General features: G+C 46.2%; 1 protein-coding gene across 3 annotated transcripts in view; it reads right to left on the bottom strand.

Annotated features, from left to right (window-relative positions):
* LOC124464485 (teneurin-1-like) overlaps positions 1–15325 on the bottom strand; it is a 71010-nt gene extending 55685 nt beyond the window's left edge. For 2 of the 3 annotated variants that reach the window (XM_047016402.1, XM_047016477.1), the window contains exons 1-2: positions 12546–15325; positions 9640–9878 (exon numbers count right to left, since the gene is read on the bottom strand). In XM_047016402.1, the coding sequence (XP_046872358.1) occupies positions 9640–9878; positions 12546–12949 (643 nt within the window). In that variant the 5' untranslated portion in view covers positions 12950–15325. The remainder of the gene's footprint in view (positions 1–9639; positions 9879–12545) is intronic. The other variant, XM_047016499.1, reaches the window with a different exon arrangement.
* Positions 15326–15783: the final 458 nt, after the last annotated feature.

Raw genomic sequence — 15783 nt, 5'->3', positions numbered from 1 at the left:
TTCCTCTTTAATGCTCGTCTTAGCACCCCCTCATCTAGTTTATATGCTTATTAGTGCCCAGCAAGGCACTGGGCAATTAACAGTCTCACACACACGCACACACCCACTCACTCTCTCTCACACACACACAGGCAATCACACACACACGCACACTCACACACAGCATTGCCGAGGTGGGCAATTAAGTTAGATCTTTGGTGGCTGGGCCCAAGGCTGATATTAAAGAGCTAACACATTCTTTTATGCTTGAGTAATGATCCTTTCAAAGCCGTCGTGGATTCAGAGTCCATATGGCCCTTTTAAACAACAAAGATGGGGGAGGATTGCTTGCTTCCCCCACCCACTCCCCCACCTCCCCAGTAAAACATATTTACTAGGACAACAGTCAAACACGCCGTTAAATTCAAACAACCAACACCTGCTGATAAAGAAAATTAATGAGCAGCTTGACTGGCCCGTTCGGCAAAAAGTGGCATAAAGAAATCACTCCGAACTCGGACAAGTCATTGTGCCTCTTTTTAGTTTTTTTTTTAGATTCTCAGTTAAAAGGATGCAAAAAAGGGTTGAACGCTTTGGAGATATGGAGAACAAAGCAAAAGGAATACATCATTTAGAGTTTTTTCTTTTTTTTTTCTTCTCCCCTGACACATCCACCAGATCAAACACGAGCAGAGACTGAAATCACAAAGTTAAGCACGGAGCGTTGACAGTCAGTGGACGGTTATTGCATGTAGATCAAGGTAATGGAAGTTCTAACAACTTCAAACAACTCCAATGTCTGTCGTCTGGCAGGCTGATTTTCCCCCAAATACACAATACACAAGATACACACAAACAATAGCTGTTTGAATCTGCACATATTGTTGCGAGCTGATGCACACACACACACACACACACACACAAATACACAAAGACACTCTCAGATACCCATTGATGAAGAATACCTAATTAAAATACAGATAGTTCAAAGAGATGGCCAAAAGAAAAAAATATATATTTCTTTGAAAACTACAGTAAATGTATGATGAGTTCTGAGAGTTGACAAAAGATTCAGTCCCTGGTTCTAACACTCACAGGAACACAGGATTGTCAAGCACACATTGACACGTATACACAGATCCAACTCGCACCAAATCACACACACACACACACACACATAAATGCACACCAATAAAACACACACTAAAAGACAAGCAGACACACACTCTCTATTGGGAGCAGCATATCACACACATCGACATGTTATCTTTTGACAGGCCCTGGCCTCAGTTGGATTATCAAGCCAATCATGCGTGCGAGCAAGCGGGAGCTTCAAAGCAGAACACAGACACTTATTACAACCATAAGGGACACGTTAGGCATCCTTCAAATCTCACTAATTGAACTATCAATGTGTGAGAGGAAAAGGACAACTGGGGATCATTTGAAAACCGAGGTGAGGTCCTTCACTTAAAAACAACTGCTATAATCTCTCTTATCTATTACGGACTTAACGTAAGGTCCATTTGGAGGTTTCTTCTCTGTAAGACAGTGAATAGACATGACTTTCTGACTTGTTTCCTCTCTCCTCCCCTCCACCTCTTCTCCCTCCATCCCTCTCAGTGATCCGCTCCCCCCTTCCTGCTCTCAGAGCTCAGCAGAGGCCCCACTCCAGAGGTGGCCGTGGAGACAGCACACTGGTAATAAGCTCTCCTCTCGTTCCTTTTCCTCTCCTTTTCTCTCCTCGCCTCTTCTTCCCCCCCTTCATTCTCCTCTCCTTTTCTCTCCTCTCCTCCCTCTCCCTGCCTGTTGACCTTTAGAAGGAATTAAGCTGAATCTTTCGAGTATGTGTGTGTGTGTGTGTGTGTGTGTGTGTGCGGGAGGGGTGGGGTGGGCAGGACTGGAGAACACTACAGAGGTGAAGGGGTGGGCGGTTCAACATACTCAAAAGCACACACACACCCACACAGCGCACACACAGCACACGCCAAAAGGAAAAAACACTTGCAAACTCCACAGTGTGGCAGGGCCTAGTTATTAGAGCGCCCCAGCAGAGGAATGGAGCTGTGGCGGAGAGCAGTTAACAGGTCTGAGCCTCCTTACACATGAATCATTGATCAGTGTGACAGAGAGATGACTGGAGGTAATACTCTGTCTGTCTCTGGGAGAGGGGATGAATCTGGACCCACTACACTGCATCACCCAGCGGAGAGAGGAGTGTGTGGTGTGTGAGTGGTGTGTCTGAGCGTGTGTGTGTATGCACGTGTGTGTGTGTGTGTGTGTGTGTGTGAGTGGTGTGTCTGAGCGTGTGTGTTTATGCACGTGTGTGTGTGGACAGGTCTACTGGTGCATGAGGATTTTCAGACTGTAGGATAGCTGGTGATTTCTCTCCTCTATGCTTCCCAACAGTGATGTGTAGCAGCATGACTATAATGATGCAGACACAGAAGCAGCCTCAGTTATAAAAGTGAGAGGAGAGACAGAGATGGAAAGAGTGATTGTGTGTGGTAGAGAGAGAGATAGATAGAGAGACAGAAAGAGAGAGAGAAAGAAAAGGAGAGACAAAGATAGAGTGACAGAGAGAGCTGGAGAGAAGAGAGCTTGAGTGTGAATGAGATAGAGAAAGAGAGGGAATGAAAGAGAGAGCCAGACAGAAGACCAAACGAGAGAGCCAATGGGAGAGATAAAGTGAGAGCAAGAATAGAGACGAGAAAGAGAGGAAAGAGTGTGATATACAATACATATATATCTGTCTACAGCGCTAGCCTTACCAGATGCCTACGTCTGATAATTGTACATTGATTAATAACACTAATATCAAAATTGTGAGATAATCTCTTTCTCTTCCGCCTGCAAATGAGTGGTGGTACAGAAGACTATATGATTTATGATATTACTGTTGGACTATGTCTCTTTACAGTGTCATAGATAGGAACAAATGAGCCAGTTTGTCATCTCACTCCAGTATTATTGGAAAGAGATTTTTTGGGGGTGTGCAATTGTAATAAATATCAGGGACACTTTTGAGGATACTGTGTTCCTGAATGGTAGAAGCTGCTGTGGCTGTTGTTGTTCTTGCTGTTCTTGCTGTTGTTGATGCTGCTGTTAGGTGAGAATCTGTGAATGCCTCTATGGATTAGAAGAGAGATGATTGCCTTTGGGGGCCAATGTCTTATGATTGGATTCGACTGGAGGGGGATTGGTATGTGCTTGTGTGTGTGTGTGTGTGTGTGTGTGTGTGTGTGTGTGTGTGTGTGTGTGTGTGTGTGTGTGTGTGTGTGTGTGTGTGCACTCAAGTGTTTGTATATGTAGGTGATGCCAAAGATTTAAGTCTACATAATTGGAGTCCACAGTGGTATATGTGCGCATGTGTGTGTTCACAGAAGTGGCAATTTAACCACGAATGAACCATCTCTCCTGTTGTAATGGCCATTGTCACTGTGAGATCCTAGCACGCTCCCTGTATGTGATGCTGATGGTATGGATGACTGGAGAGAGTATTGAACAGCTTATTGATAGCAGTCTAAGCTGGAGAGCTACTCTAGTCTGTTAAAGATGCCTCATCGACAGCCTCTCTGGCTCCAACATCTAAAAGAAATCCACAAAAGATTGAAACACTGACAGCTGGTTCTACCAGAGGAGAAACAATCTGCAAATAAACAACCAACCTAGTATATAATATGCATGTCTGTGAAAATGCTAAATATTGTGCAAATAGACATGTTTTTCTTGTAAACAAGTATTTCAATATATTTAAAGTGGAGGAATATACAGTAATCACATGGTATAAACAGTGTTATCTAGTCTCAAGGTGGCTACAGTGTTCAAGCCTCGGGCTCAGCTTTTTGCTATTCACTGAGAAAGAAGCAAGTGAGGGGGAGAGAGAGAGGGGGGGGGAGAAGGGAGGAGGAGGGTAAGAGAGAGAGAGAGGAGGGGACAAGGTAGAAAAGATAGATAAATACAAAGTAAGAAAGGAAAAAAGAAAGAGGGTAGAGAATGGAAGAAAGGAAGAGAGACCGAGCAAAAGGGAGGGAAAACGTTGAAGTAACTGTCTCCTGAGAAGTCTTAGTAAACAGTGAGAGAGCGGTGGGGTCGGTCTTCCATTCCTCTCTCCAGTCAGACAGAGGAGAGGAAGCATTTTTCTCAACCTCCTCTACCTATCTACTGACAGCTACTAATACTGCTGTCACGCCTGTCAGGGAGGTGTGTCTGTGTATGTCTTGTGTATGTGTGATCCTGTTTGTATGTCTTCAGTGTGTGTGTGTGTGTGTGTGTGTGTGTGTGTGTGTGTGTGTGTGTGTGTGTTTACATGTCATCGGTGTGCTAGTGTATGTGAGAGTGTGTCTATGTCTTCCGTGTGTCTTGTGTGTGTACACCGTGTGTGTGTGCGTTTGTCTTGCCCTTCTGCCCAGTGTTTGTCCAATGGTGCAAACACAGTATTAACAGCAGGCCGACCTTGGCGATCAGATGCTGGATGTTAGGAAAGAGGGCAGGAGAGACAGAGTGAGAGATGGAGTGATGGAGAGAAAGTGAGGAGTCACATGTCCTCACTGGGCCTTGAGCGCTGAGGGACTTCTGTGAGATGAAGGGGTTCTCTGAGTGTGTGTGTGTGTGAGTGTTTGTGTGTCTGTGTGTGTGTGTGTGTCTGTGAAGGCAACATTACTCACAACTAACCATAGGGATCAGACAACCCCTAATCATAGCCAGAAACATCAGGGGGTGAGTTCATCCTGTGTGTCTGTCATTTTTCTCTCCCCACCCCCCCATCCGGTCCCGTCGCCCCCAGCACCCCTCCTCCCTGCCCTCTTCTTCCTCTGAGCGTGGGGCCTACATGGGCACCTCCTCCCTGGCTCCCCTCTTCCTCCTCTCTGCTTCATCTGCAGTGGTGAGGCCAGGGCGGGGAGGACGGGAGCAATCACACTGAAGGTGTCAGCTTCTAATTTGAGTCCACTCCAGCTTGATGGAGTGCAGAGGAAGACAAGCAGGTGGGAAATGAGATGGAGGAAGAGGGAAAAAATGAGAAGGAGGAAGATATTAAGGGAGAGGAAGAGCATGGTGAGGAGAAGGAGAAAGAGGAGGAAGAAGATGATTAGGAAGAGAATAAGAAGGAGGGTGAGAAAAAGGATGGGGAGGAAGAGGATTTTATTTTTTTTGCCAATCAAATTTCCATTTAAAAAACATTAAACCTCATTATCATGACCAGGATATGATAACTAAGGTTTCATCTCCTGAGGAAACACACACACGCTCCAGTGATCCACTATTTAAACAGGATGTTAGATCTCTTACGTCACACATTGATCCTCTACTGTCAGACAGATGTGTGTGTGTGTGTGTGTGTGTGTGTGTGTGTGTGTGTGTGTGTGTGTGTGTGTGTGAGAGGCTCTATCTCTAAGAGGCCATTGAAACATTCAAAGCAGCCGTCATCAGTCAGACACCTCTTGTTGTAACCGAGGAAGACTCTATTCAATTCATATCAGCTTTAATGGCATGGGACAAGCCATATGTCACTGCTCTTTATTTCTCTCTCTTCAAGTCCTTCGCTCCATTCATCATGCTATAATTCTCACTCTCTCGCCCTCTCTCTCTCTTTGTCCGTCTTTCAATCCCTTCCTCTTTCTCAATTCGCAGTAAAATCAGAGAGCTGAGCTGGCCGCTTCTACACTGCAGCCATCAAGCCACCCTTTCTCCCTATCCCCCTCCCTCCCTCTCCCTCTTCCTTCCTTTCTTTTTTAGACCCTCTCTCTCTCTTTTTCATATTCTCTTTATCTCTCTATTTCTGTGTCTACCTCTTTCTTTCTTTCTCTGTCTGTCTGTCTGTCTGTCTCTCTCTCGCTCTCTGTCTATCTCTCTCTCTCTCTCTCTCTCTCTCTGTCGGTCTCTCTCTGCTCCTCAGTCAATCTGTTGATGACTCGTCTGAAAGAGCAGGCAGTAAATGAGTTCTCGATGTGCACTGTGTCAGTCCGCCTCCGGGTGCAGCAGTTTACTGACACTACCACTGCATGAGGGAGAGAGAGGGAGAGAGAGGGAGAGAGAGAGACATGCAGAAAGATAGAAACAAAGAAAGAAAGAAGGAAAGAAAGAGATGGAGAGAAAGAGAGAAAAAGAGAGGGAGAAAGAGGGATAGAAAGACAGCGAGAGAGTGAGATAGAGAGAAAGAGAGAGGGATAGAACAAAAAGAGAGACAGATAGAGCATGAGCGAGACTGACAGCAGAAAGACAGGGAGGGGGAAAGAAAGTGAGAGACAGAAGGAGAGACAGAGATCTGAAACAACCCAAACACGATGGTGGTGCGTGCGTCCTTAGGTTTCCAGGGTGAAAGCTTTAATAGCTAAGGACATGTCTCGATCCTGCGACGCTCTTCACCTTCACTCAGCACTTCTATCTCAAGGAGGCTCTCTGTCCACTTAGAGTGATTTTACCAAAGGTTCTGTTGCCGTTTAGAGAGCTATTTTACCAAAGGCCAGTGATCTCTGGTGAGCTCCACTAGGAGAGAAGAGTAAAGGCCTGAAAAGAAAGGGGAGTAGGCCAATCGATACACACCCCAATGAAGCATGAAGGGTTTGGATGGGAGAGGCAGGGACTGCCTGGAAGGTGAGGCACACACGCACCCCAGCACACACCAGCAAACACTCACATCCCAGCACACACCTGCACTCACTCTCACACACACACACACGAGTGTTCACACACCCCAACACACACTCGCACAAACACACATGCCACTCACAATGGCCATGTGTGTGTGTGTGTCTGGGTTCATACCGCCTGTCTCTGCCGCCAACTACCCAGCGGGCTTTTGTCACTTTCTTTCTAGTTATGAGCCAGTTGCCTGGTCAGGTTTATGTCACCACATTGTGAGTGAGAGAGAAAGAGAGACAGAGAGAGACACAGAGAGAGAGACAGGGATACAGAGAGAAAGAGAGACATAGAGAGGGAGAAATAACTGATTAACAAACAAACCAAATATACAGCTAAAATAGCACAGTGAAAAACAGCACAATGTCCATCCTGCAGTGACTCATAGCTGTGTGTGTGAGCTTGTTTGAATGTGTACCTTTCTGTGTGTCTGTGCAGTTTGTGTGTGTATGTGTGTGTGTGTGTGTGTGTGTGTGTGTGTGTGTGTGTGTGTGTGTGTGTGTGTGTGTGTGTGTGTGTGTGTGTGTGTGTGTGTGTGAGAGAGACAGAGAGAGAGAGAGGTTGGACTTGGATGCAAGTGTGATTATTTGATTGAGGATGCTGGGTTGTTCTCTATGCATGCGTCACAAGCTTCAGGCTGTTACCATGGAGATCACAATCTCTTATAACTGACATTACATATTATCTCCCTGCACAGGCAATTGGTTTTACATTAGATCCAACCACTAAATCTGGGTTGAGTGTGTTCAACACAACCACTCCATCATATATTTGACCGTGTAGTTGGTTGGATAGACCAACCTCTCTTGTGGTTGCTATGCTATTGTTTATTTCACAAGTACAAACAAGTCAGGGGTATCAATTATTATGGTAATGGTATTTCTCCTGTCTCTTCTTTATACTTCTTTATTTTATCTCCATTCTCTCTTCTGGATTTATCGTGTATCTCTTCCTCACTCTTTCATCTGTGGGTTAACTCTTCTTCATTGTTCCTTTGTCTGTTCTGGATCACTTCCTTCTTTTTCCATGCCTCCTTTACCTTCCTTTATGTCCACCTTCTCTCCGTGAGCTCATCTGTACTTCCCGTTATGTCCTGTTCATCCCACTTTTGGCACTTTATGTCCTGATATGTCTGGATGTGGTACAGTCATTGACAGCTCTACAACGTGTGAAAGCAAAAACAAAACTATTAAATGGAGGGATGGAGGGAGGGAGGGACGGAGGAGGCAGCGAGACAACAAATTAACAAAGCTATTCAAAGCCCATGCAGCTCCAGGGTGTTCCAGGAAAACGAGGGGATGGAAGGAGGAAAGGAGGAGGATGAGAGGACAGCCTATAGTGTCACTGTAGGGGGGCGGGGCTGATTTCAACAAACATCATCCGACCAATCCTAAACCGGCTTAGTTGCGGGTAGTTGAATTGCCTTATTTGACACATCATATCATTGTCAGATTCCTTGCTGTGGAGATGTTCTTCACAATGAGGAGTATATAAACAGCCCAGTGCTTTTCTAAAAAAGACTGTTTGGACTGATACACCTTCATTTGAAATGAAGAGTTAAGAGGTACAAAGCAATTACGGTGTGACAAAGAGACACCAATTTACTGAAACTAATCTGGCATGTCAAATGTTTGCTGTCAGTGTACAATGTGTGTACGACCACTAGAGAATCATAGTCAATACAACTGCAGCTAGGTAACTGCATCCAAAGACAAATACTGTGCAATGTTCTTTAATTATGTCCTCAGGCTGAAGTCATCAACACTGAATCCTGGTGCCTTGGGAGTCCATTGATTGATTTATTAACAGACTGATTTTAAAATGCTCAATGATTGTCCCAGATTTGGTCTGTACCAATCCCAGAGGATAGTCGATAACTCTCTTCTTCCTGGTCAGGATCTGCTGTAGTCCTTTTCTGGTGTAATCTTCATGTTACACTGGATGGCTCTGCACAACACTTGCATAGACTTGAGATACCTTTGTTTTCTTTAGGTCTGTTCTTGGGTTCACAACACTGTTTCTCCTCAAAGGTCCTATTTGTGTTAAGAGTATGTCATACTACTGTATAGCCAAGGTGGTCCTTATTGCATGGGAGCCGCAAGGAGAAGCAGGGAGCAGAGAGGAGCTGAGAGGGAAAAATCAGATGGGAGAAGAGAACCAGCAGAGAAAAGTCGAGAAGAGCAGAGAGGACAGAGAGAAACAGAGAGGACAGAGAGAAACAGAGAGAAACAGAGAGGACAGAGAGAAATAGAGAGAAGCAGAGAGAAGCAGAGGACAGAAAGAAGCAGGGAGCTGGGCAGAGAACAGCACAGCAGTGAAGAGATGAGAAGAGAGAAGCAGAGAGAAGCTATGAGATGCATTAAGAAGGGCAGTGAAGAGCAGATTGAAGCAGAGAACCGTTAAGCCACAAAGAGAGAAGCAGAATGAAGGGTAGAGCAGGGCAGAGCAGGGAAGAGCAGAGAAGAGCAGGGAAGAGCAGGGAAGAGCAGGGAAGAGCGTAACACCAATTAAGAGGTGATGTCGTCTGAGGTTCATCACTCAAGCTGCTCCAGTGCAGACTAATTACCAGGGCACGGACATTAATGGAATAGCTTGGTTCTGGCTGGGGATTAATCTGTGTGTGTGTGTCTGTGCGTGTGTGATTAATTGGGACCCCTGCTGGCTTCTTGGTGACCTTGAGCATCCCTACAGGAGGGAGATGGACCGGAGGGTGGAGGGAGCAGGGCTTGATGAGCCAGGGTGAGCCAGGACGTGGGGAGGTGGTGGTGGTGGTGGTACAGCATGATGTACTGTCTGGGTGGTTTGTGTGTTTGTCGGTGGGTGGCTGCATCTATCTATGTGCTCATGAGCGTATGTGTACTTTATGATACAGTGACATGCACAAACACACACACACACAGGACACTAGCTTTAACAAGGCTCCACTGGCTCAGCCAACGCTAAGACACAGTGTGTATTGATCCTTTCCACTCCATAACTCTACTACATGGCTCCCCGGGGGGAGGGCAGTAATGGACCTACCAATGACGTAGGTCAGCAGCAGGCCAAGAGCCAGCGTCAGAAGCGAGGCTGAGAGGGCCGTGCACTTCCAGCTGCAGCAGCGGTGAGGCTTGTTAAAGGTGAACAGGGGCCGGGTCACTGTCCCGCGAGGGAGGGGCCGGGGGGGCGGGGAGTATACGGTACCCGAGGTCAAGGGGTAGCCCTGCCCCGCCCCTGACAGCAGGGCTGACGAACCGGAGCCTTGCTTGAACAGGAAGTGCCTGTGGAGAGGCGGGAGAGAATTGAGGTTAGTGTGACATGACGCCGGCAGAGAACCAGGGTTAGGGTGACATGATAAAGCCAGAGGTGGGGAATGGCCCTATTTGTATAGTGCACTCCCATTTTATAAGTCAGTGTAAACATTAAGTGTTATCCACAACACTAGGTCCTGACCTTGCATTAGGGAAGTATTAAAGGGATTAAGAGAAAACAATGCAGGCAAATCTAAGGTTTTTCTGTCTCTCTCTTTTTTTTGGTCTCTGTCTATCCGTCTCCTTTTCTTTCTTTTCTTATGACACAGAACAGGGAGTATTCTTAGATATACTGACAGCAGTGTTTGCCCCCAGTCTCTCTCTCTGTCCATCCCTATTAAATGCGTATGAGTTCTATTTTCTAGAATTTTCCATGGGATGTGATTCTGATGGTTTTGAGCAGCTGTGACTGGCCTGGGTAGGCAATGAGATGCCAGGAGGCTGGCCGAGGGTTGATTTAAGGGATGGGAGGATGGAGAAGGAGGATGAGTGGGAAGAGAAATGCAGGGTGGGGGGGGGGGGTCATGTTTTGCGGTCCGGTCCCCTTGGGGGCTCTGGGAGGAAACACAGTTTACGGGGGCAGACAGGAGACTGACAGTAGCGCTTGACACAGGTCTCTCTCCTTCTCCCTCCCACTCCTCTTTTCACCCACTCCCCTTCTCTCAGCCTTGCGACCTGTTCCTGTACTGTTCTGTGGGATCAACATGAGAGACAGTAGGGTTATGCTCATCCTCTGCAACGGAGGCCCTGACTCTGACAGGTCACATGACTCTGACAGGTCACATGACTCTGACAGGTCACATGACTCTGACAGGTCACATGACTCTGACAGGTCACATGACTCTGACAGGAGGTCACAGGGGAGCCAGAGGAGAGCAGTCAGGACACACACACAGTAGCCACACAGGAGTCAACTGGACAAGGACAGAGCTATGTATAGACATATAGAATGGTGAGAGAGAGAGAGAGAGAGAGAGAGAGAGAGAGAGAGAGAGAGAGAGAGAGAGAGAGAGAGAGACAGAGAGAGAGAGAGAGAGAGAGAGAGAGAGAGAGAGAGAGAGAGAGAGAGAGAGAGAGGAAGGAAGGAAGGACAAAAGAAAGCTACAAAGTAATGAATGTGTGTAATGGATGCAAACACTACACACTACTTAATCCCCTCACACAGAAAGACAGAAACTCACACACATAAAAGCATGACCAAAACACCAGGTTCCACATGCACCCCTGGCGTTACTGTCTAATACTGAGGCTTGTCTAACCCTCACACCCCTCTCCAGCTCCTCCCTCGCCTCCCTTGATCGTCCCAGACAGTACCCAAAGGCTATGCCCATAAGGCCCACAGCAGATTTCCTGAGAGACAGAGAGTGAAAAAAGGAATGAGAGAGAATAAGAGGAAGAAACTGAGGCTGTCTACTGAACAGGGACACCGTGTGTGTGTGTGTGTGTTTTATATGCTGATTATTTTGTTTGTTTGTGTGTGTGTGCGTATGAGGAGACATTTGTGCATTGTTGACAGTCCTTAACAACTGTTCAGAGTGTTACCACCCCGCCCTCCATGATGTCCTGTCAGACGTATTGAATCCCCATATCTGAGGGCTTGCTCACAGCGCCCCCCCCCCCCCCCCACCCTCCCCCCTCCCCTACACACCACCAAGCCCAGATATACAGCAAGATACAAAAAATCCATGAACACTTCAAACCATCTTAATCTTCCCTGTCGGAATGTCAATATGTTTCAATATGGATTCATCACGTAAGACGGCCGTAGAAACACAGACGTGTGTTTTTGCCCGCGGAGTTCACTGATGCATACAGTTTGGATCAGGAGCATCGCTTATAATCCCACCTGGGTGACAGCAACTGTCCATTGAAGCACAGTAAATGTGTAGATAATCTGCTAATCCTAAAACCCGTGGATGAGATCGGTATGATGTGTGCAGCCGTGGCAGAGAAATACAGTAGGAAGACAATACAAGAGACATCATTTGGTTAATTAATGTGTGTGCGCTCAAGTGTGTGTGTGCATGTAGCGACAGGCAGTGACTAAGGAATTGACGAGTCTCATAATTAGCCTATCCCATCCTACAAGTGTCTCTACATCGATATTTATATCCCTAACCGTCTGATGAATATAAATCGTCATCGACATCAAATTCTTTCTTCCTCTGTCAAACGGGTGAGGATCTCATTATCTCTGGGTTCATTTCTTATTAAAAGCTTCTGGTCTGGCCGTATCCCAGTCTCATCCTCCGTCATTCTCCCATCTCCTGTCTCAGCTGGTCGTCCGATGTTCCTCATTACACACGCAAACACGTTCTCGCTTCTCCGGGTAGAGAGAACCACAAGCAGATGATGGCCATGAAACAATGCTGTAATTGGTTATTACAAATGCACTGAATGTTTCATTCTCTGAATGTGTGAACACAAACGATCCAAATGTTTGGAGAGGTCGCTCTGAAGCTAAACGTAGAAATATTGTTTTACAATAAACTTTGAATGAAACACTACTAAGTAGAACATTTAGCCTTTACCTTAAACAGTCAATTCTAGCTACTTCACTCTGTTACACCACATAGCTGGACTTTTCTATTCTAATTCTATGGATCTAGACCCATTAGAATTCTATTGGAGACCCACCTGGTCTCCAAGGGGATGTTGCTGTTGAGAGCCCAGCTGTTGTGGAGCTGTGTTGGGTCTGCGCCCGCGCCGGTCTCCCCAGCCCCCTGACCAGGCTGGCAGCGTGTGGGCATGGTCTTCCTCTGCAGGGTGACCTGGGCGTAGGGTGTCGGACGGGCACAGGTGCACGAGTGGGGGGGAGGGGGCGGTGGCGGGAGCGGCCGGAAGGTGAAATGGCCACCTGGACTGGTGGGGAGCTCTGTGGAGGAGGCAAAAGTCCATTTGAAAGTGTTAAGAATGATTATTTTTCGTATTATTATTGCCCTGCAATGCAGAAACGACTTGCCTGTCTGCCTGTCTCTATTTCTGCCTGTATTTTGGTCTGCCCTGGACCACAGTATAAATAAACTCTTGGCTAAATCCATCACAGAGCAGTCATTAAAGAGCTGACCGTCTGGTCCTAATCTTTCTCAGCCAGTCTGTCAGTCAGTCAGATAGTGCAGCAACATTATCCCATGTGAAGTTTACTATAAGATGTATACTTGTCTGGATGGAGCTGGCCACCTGCACTGCTAACTTCTAACCCCAGGGCTGCAAATATCTCTCTACTTTTCCCTCCCACTATCTCTTTTGGTCTCTCTCTTTCTCCCCCTATCCTTCCCTTCCCTCGCTCCATGTGGCATGGATGTAACTGCAGTGCCGGCTGCCAGAAAAGTAACCAGGCAAACATAACATGCAGACCAGACAGTGACAGCAAAAGAATGGCTCGTGGCATGGTGTGTGTGTGTGTGTAAGGGGTGGGGGGAGGGTGGGGGGGGCTGAGATAAAAAAGTCCCTGGGGTCGTGTGCTTAAATGCTTTTGCATATTTATGTTTGTTTTAGCTGTTAGTTTGTACATGCATGTGGTTGTTCGTGTATGTGCCCCTAGCCACAGGAATAACTGTCAGAGTGTGTGTGTTGGCGTGTGTGTGGAGGGAGAGCCGGGACCAGAGTGGAGGGGATGGAGGGTAATCTTGGTGCAGAGGGTGACACCAAGACCAGGCTATCCAGATGGCGCATTAGAAGGCTTAGTTCCTGCAGTTCCCCAACAACACTGCCAAGTACCCCCCCCCCCCCCCTCTCTCTCTGTCTCTTTCACCTCCCTCTCTACGATGTGTTTCTGTGACGTTATTAAATGCTCCATGTAACCCAAATAGGTCTGTGGATGTAGGACAGCAATCCAGCCGGCAGTCACACACGCACACACACACACACGCATGTGCGCACACACACACACACACACAATGATGTCCAAAGAGGAAATTGATTATTAAGAGAGAGTAAAACATTATTTTTGTTGTCTGTTTTTCTTCATTGTGAACACTAACCCTCACCCTGTAAAAGATTTCCCATTGGATGTGAAGAGATCTAATGAACATTACCTAGACACTCCAGATAGTGCATGCATGTCATTTAAGACAATATTGGTCAGTATAATAAACATAAACCACAGGACAAGATTAGTATTAAAGACAGATTCAAATGAACAGAACAATTGTTTTAAATAAGATGTTCTCAGTACGCACACCTGTGCACACACACACACAACACACCCACCTGACACACACATGTACACACACACACAGTATAAGTGTACTTGCACAAACATTAATTAGTCCAAACATAATGGAGTTTCTAACAGTTAGCGTTAGTGGATCAACCTGTGAGATGGAATCAGAGAAAAGCGGGACTGAGTCTTCCTCATTAAAATGTTCCTTCTTACAGTGTTCTCATCCACGCCATATGTTCTCCCGTACATTCACATTTTTATTTCTAATTGGAGGGAGCCCCAGAAAGTCCTTTAACGAGCGTCTGGGAAGCAACGTAGCCGAGAGAAGAGTGCCAGGCGTCCTTCTAAACTGCATTAGCGAGGACATGCAGTATGCATATTGATTCCGTTGCCTTGCCTGTCAAGAACATCAACATTCCACCTGTGCAACCAAATGGTTCTTCACCCCTCTTCCTCCTCCCATGCTCGTCTTCCCTCTGGTTCCCTCCCTCTCTACTCCTCTCATGCCACAGTGTAAAGGGTGAAAGGGAGCTTGTGGGTATGCGTAAAGCAACATGCTTTACATCAATAAATGGACACAATACCTAAAGCTGTCTTACCTGACAGACATGACTTGTCTCATACCCAGTCGTGTAAATATTCTGTCCACAGACTTCTCAATAACAGGCGAACTCCCGCTGTTAGGAACAAAGTCTTTCTAATTTCCCTAAGGAGAGTTTTTCATCTCCGTCTCACCTAATTGAGTTGAGCTTACTTGCTACAAAGTTTTTTTTCACGTTTGCGCAGACATACCGTATAAAATAAATAATTAACCTTGCAGAAAGGTCAGAATGCTGGAATTAGAACTGAAAGGGTATTTTCTCCCTAAAGAGCAGTGACCCTGCTGGTAAGAGTTTGGAGGAGCCACCCGTCTCTAATGACCACCTCCGAAGCACAGGAGGAGGAGGACTCAAACACTATATTGAAGAAGGAATGCATTATTACTGAGTTGGAAGTTTGCAGGTAAAATCAAATTAAAGTAATCTATTATGGGATGATAATGATGATGAAAGTGAAGAACATGGGGGATTGTAGATTTAAATGATGAAGATGATGAAGATGATGACAATAATGACACTGATAGTGACAATGTTGATGGCGGTGGTGGCATGGATGGCGCTGATGGCAACGACGATGACATGATGGCGCTGACAACAATAAGTGGAACGATGATGAAGATGTGGCCATCACCAACGCTTGGAAGTCAACCTCGTTCATCTGCAATCAAAGACAAAGAAACATCTGACTTTAGCTGCAGGGAGCTTTCTATTAGGGAGACACAGTGTGATACCTATTTAACAAACTGGCACAATTGCACGGCCCAATTAAAATAAAGGAAGACAAATGGTAAAACTGAGTTCAATAGGCAAGTTTTCACTTTAAAGCCAAACCTAGTCAGCTCCAATAAAGCTAGGTAATTAGCATGCACACATCATTTGATGCTGCTCCCAGACAGAACTGCCATTATAAGACAGAATGAACTAGAGGCTGACTGTGAGGCTACACAAAATACATCTCCAACTCTACAGAGCCACAGCATGAGTATGTACGCATGCGTGTGTGTGCGGGTGCCATGGGCATAAATACCACATGAATGTCACCGTTGTGTGTGAGTGTGTCTGTGTTTATCCATATGTGTGTGTGTTCTCGCGTCAACAGCATCCCCACAAA

Source organism: Hypomesus transpacificus, chromosome 1 (genome assembly GCF_021917145.1).
Source record: "Hypomesus transpacificus isolate Combined female chromosome 1, fHypTra1, whole genome shotgun sequence".
Taxonomy (NCBI): Eukaryota; Metazoa; Chordata; class Actinopteri; order Osmeriformes; family Osmeridae; genus Hypomesus; species Hypomesus transpacificus.
The sequence above is the reverse complement of the archived record's forward strand: the minus strand, read 5'-3'. Positions and strand labels throughout refer to the sequence as shown.